At 38.6% G+C, this 3,028-nt stretch overlaps 1 protein-coding gene across 1 annotated transcript; it reads right to left on the minus strand.

Moving 5' to 3' along the window:
* Positions 1-819: 819 nt before the first annotated feature.
* Positions 820-2,285, minus strand: LOC117289518 (transmembrane protein 70 homolog, mitochondrial-like). The gene is made up of 2 exons (XM_033770663.1): positions 1,903-2,285; positions 820-1,568 (listed from the first exon to the last, which is right to left on the minus strand). Exons 1-2 carry the CDS (start codon positions 2,143-2,145, stop codon positions 951-953), a joined length of 861 nt encoding a protein of 286 aa, XP_033626554.1. The 5' UTR covers positions 2,146-2,285; the 3' UTR covers positions 820-950.
* Between the last annotated feature and the right edge of the window lie 743 nt (positions 2,286-3,028).

Below are 3,028 nucleotides of genomic sequence, written 5' to 3' on the forward strand. Positions count from 1 at the left end.
ACTGTACTGCATTCTGGCTGGTAACCTATTTCTGCCGAGCATGATTTTCTGTGCTAAGCAGATATTTTATGCTTGTTTGAGATGCTTACAAGCTGGAAAGGAGGATCTGTCGCAGGCAAAGTGCTCCTCAAAAGCTTCACTGTAATTTTACATGGCATAATTTCACATAGTGCTGCTAACGGTATAAGGCATGGTGACCTTCCGGTGCTTAGTGCTTGTTATGAATGATGTAGCAATGCAAATCCACGGTGAGTGGCAAGCTGGCAGCTAACCTGTGAATGCACTGACGCTTTCAGCAAATTGTCTGCTATAGTTAGCATGAAAATTTTCTTGAACAGTTAATATACACATAATGAATGTTTATGAGTGCAATGGTGCGAATAATGTTCATGAGTTGAAAGATGGAATGTTCTATTCAACGAGGCGGAGCCGAGTTGAATGGAACATTCCAGCTTTCAACGAATGAACTTATTCGCACCATTGCACGAATGAAAAACATTCATTATTTGTTTTATATAACATCCAAGTAGATCTTTGTCATTTTGATTGAAAGATACAACTTTCAAAACAAAGCGTAGGCCTAAAATTTTTAATTGTAGAAGCCGAATGCTACAAATTTTACTAATTTTTATGCCTTGCAGTAACACCTGCTGCGTTACCAAAGGCACGCGCACGCAGTGATGTTTTTACTCAGCTTTTTCGTTCCATCCGAAAAGTACCATTGCACGCTGCCAGCGTGCAATGGTACTTTTCGGATTGAACGAAAAAGCACGGTGAGTGACTCAGCGTGCAATGGTACTTTTATTTGCTATCACGTGACAGACAATCCTCCAATCAAATGGCAAGGATCTGCTTGGGTGTTATATAATCAGTGCTATGAAATTGGCCCCTGCTGTTGTTAACATCAAATCAGTGGCCATCAAAATTTAAAAATAGTGATTGTTTGAGCGTTACTTCATCATTCCTTTTGGGGGGGGTTCGTCATCTGAGTCTTCAGCCATAGCTTGCTCCATCTCCTCCATGGTGAAGTCCTCTGGTAACTTATCATAACCCATAAGATGGCTAAAATGGTTGGGATGAAAGAAGGCGGTTGGGTTCACCAAAAGGGGTTTTCCCTTAACCATGAACGATGTCATCAGGTTGCGAACGGCAGGGACTTCAACATCGGCAGGCGTAAATACTCGCTTGGTTGTGGTCAGAAAGAAGTTGAGGGTGTACGCTGTGTAGGTGTCTGTGACGTTATCGTAGTAAATCTGCGTCGCGTATGATTTGGTGATCCAATGGAGTACGATTGGTGTGAGGAGCAAGAGGGATGCCATCGAGCCGCCGATCACCTTCATGGCGCCACTTTCACTGCTCATGAACATTATCTGAAGTATCATAATGGACAGACCGCTTGTTGACAATGAAAACAGCTTCACCAGCTTGACCATGTTGGTCAATGGTCCACTGTAGATGAGGTTCTCATCATTTGGTTGTGGAGAATTAGTCGATGATCGATTTGAGAAAATACTGGAAGAGGATCTTGATGTGGATAGACCCCTGACCGTCTGATGGGAAGGTACATTCTGTCAAAATAATAGTCTGATAGTTATAATTTGGGACAAAATCTTAGTTCAATTGTTATTGTAGAAACAATTTTAAAATGTACACATTTTTTTCAAAGTATTTCCTATTTGGGTTTTTTTGTTCGATGCTAGGCCTTTATTATTCTGAAACATTTCCCTATCATTCTTGCCTCCTCTTTTTCATTCGATATGAAATAAATAACTATCTAATTTATTGAAATGCGATATCCCTTCTGTTGGTAAAATTGAGTGAACAAGTGGTGATACGGAAATAGTTTCACCAAAACAAAAACAACTGATTGTAATTTGTATTTGACAAGATTGAGTCACTCACCATTTGTAAACTTAAAGATGCAAGATTTTGGTTTGACCTTCCACAAAGCACTGAAGACCAACGTGTTCTACATGACAATGCCATCCTGTGATTATAAAATCTGTTTCCACCAAACGTGTCTCGAACTGGAAACGGAATTTCCGATGCCGATATTCTTCGTGTAGGAATCTTCGACATGATCGAGGCACAAATCAGTCGATTCGGCCACATTTTACACAGTTTTGACAACCCAGCAGCACTCATAATGAAATTGTGCTGCAAGATTATCTGAAATAACAATGTACACAGAAGTTTTCGATGTATTTGACAAGAAACAAGTACAGATTCCAACTGAAGACCGAGAGTTACGTATTATTATTAGTATTACAGGCACTTTTTACTATTTTGTGGGCGCTGCCATCTTGAAATGTGCAAAATAGTACAAGAGCTATGATTGGTAGAAAGTTTGTTAAACGTCCAACCACAAGCGTCGTATCATTTTGTGGGTTGGTGGCGCTCTTTACACGTGTCGATCTTTTCCACGCAATGAACAAAATCATTATTTCCGTGCAGTGTGGATTTAAAAAAAAAGTGGTCCCGCAGTTTGTGACATTTCTACTGTAGTCTCTAGAACATATTTTCTTCCATTTGTCACAGTGCTTCTTATATTTTGATCGGTAAGTATTTTTTTAATATTTACCCTGAATCTAGAGTCTACTGCTGCAGTGCTGGCATTTATTTGATTTTTTTTCCCCTTTTCTTTTTTCTAAATCTAATTATTTACTGTGCTGTGAGTGGTGTGACATTGCATTGTGGTTTTTTACTTCAATTTATTTTGACCACGCTCACAGAAAGTTAGTTTTTTTTTATAAGACATTTTGGGGTGTATTGTATTGGTGTCATAAAATTGCTTGTGCCTGTTTGAGTTCCTGGTTTTCTGGGGTTAATTAAAATCAAGAGTGATCTTCTACTGGTTGTCTTGCCAAAACAAAAACATTAGTTTTGCATGTATTTTGGTTCTAATCTAAATTCCTTTTTACACATGTTTGCATTGATTGATTAATTAGATCCAGTAGCCCTATATACTATTTTAATTTAGTTCGCTGTACATACTTCTTTTTTGAAATTGTTGTCATTATTGGTCGTA

This window comes from Asterias rubens, chromosome 4 (assembly GCF_902459465.1).
Source record: "Asterias rubens chromosome 4, eAstRub1.3, whole genome shotgun sequence".
NCBI lineage: Eukaryota > Metazoa > Echinodermata > Asteroidea > Forcipulatida > Asteriidae > Asterias > Asterias rubens.

Bases quoted from the DNA above. Each gene is read 5' to 3' on its own strand.
- LOC117289518 (XM_033770663.1), bottom strand. From the start codon at position 2,145: ATGAGTGCTGCTGGGTTGTCAAAACTGTGTAAAATGTGGCCGAATCGA. The intron at 1,569-1,902 runs GTGAGTGACTCA...TTATTTTGACAG, and splicing joins CATCTTTAAGTTTACAAATG to AATGTACCTTCCCATCAGAC.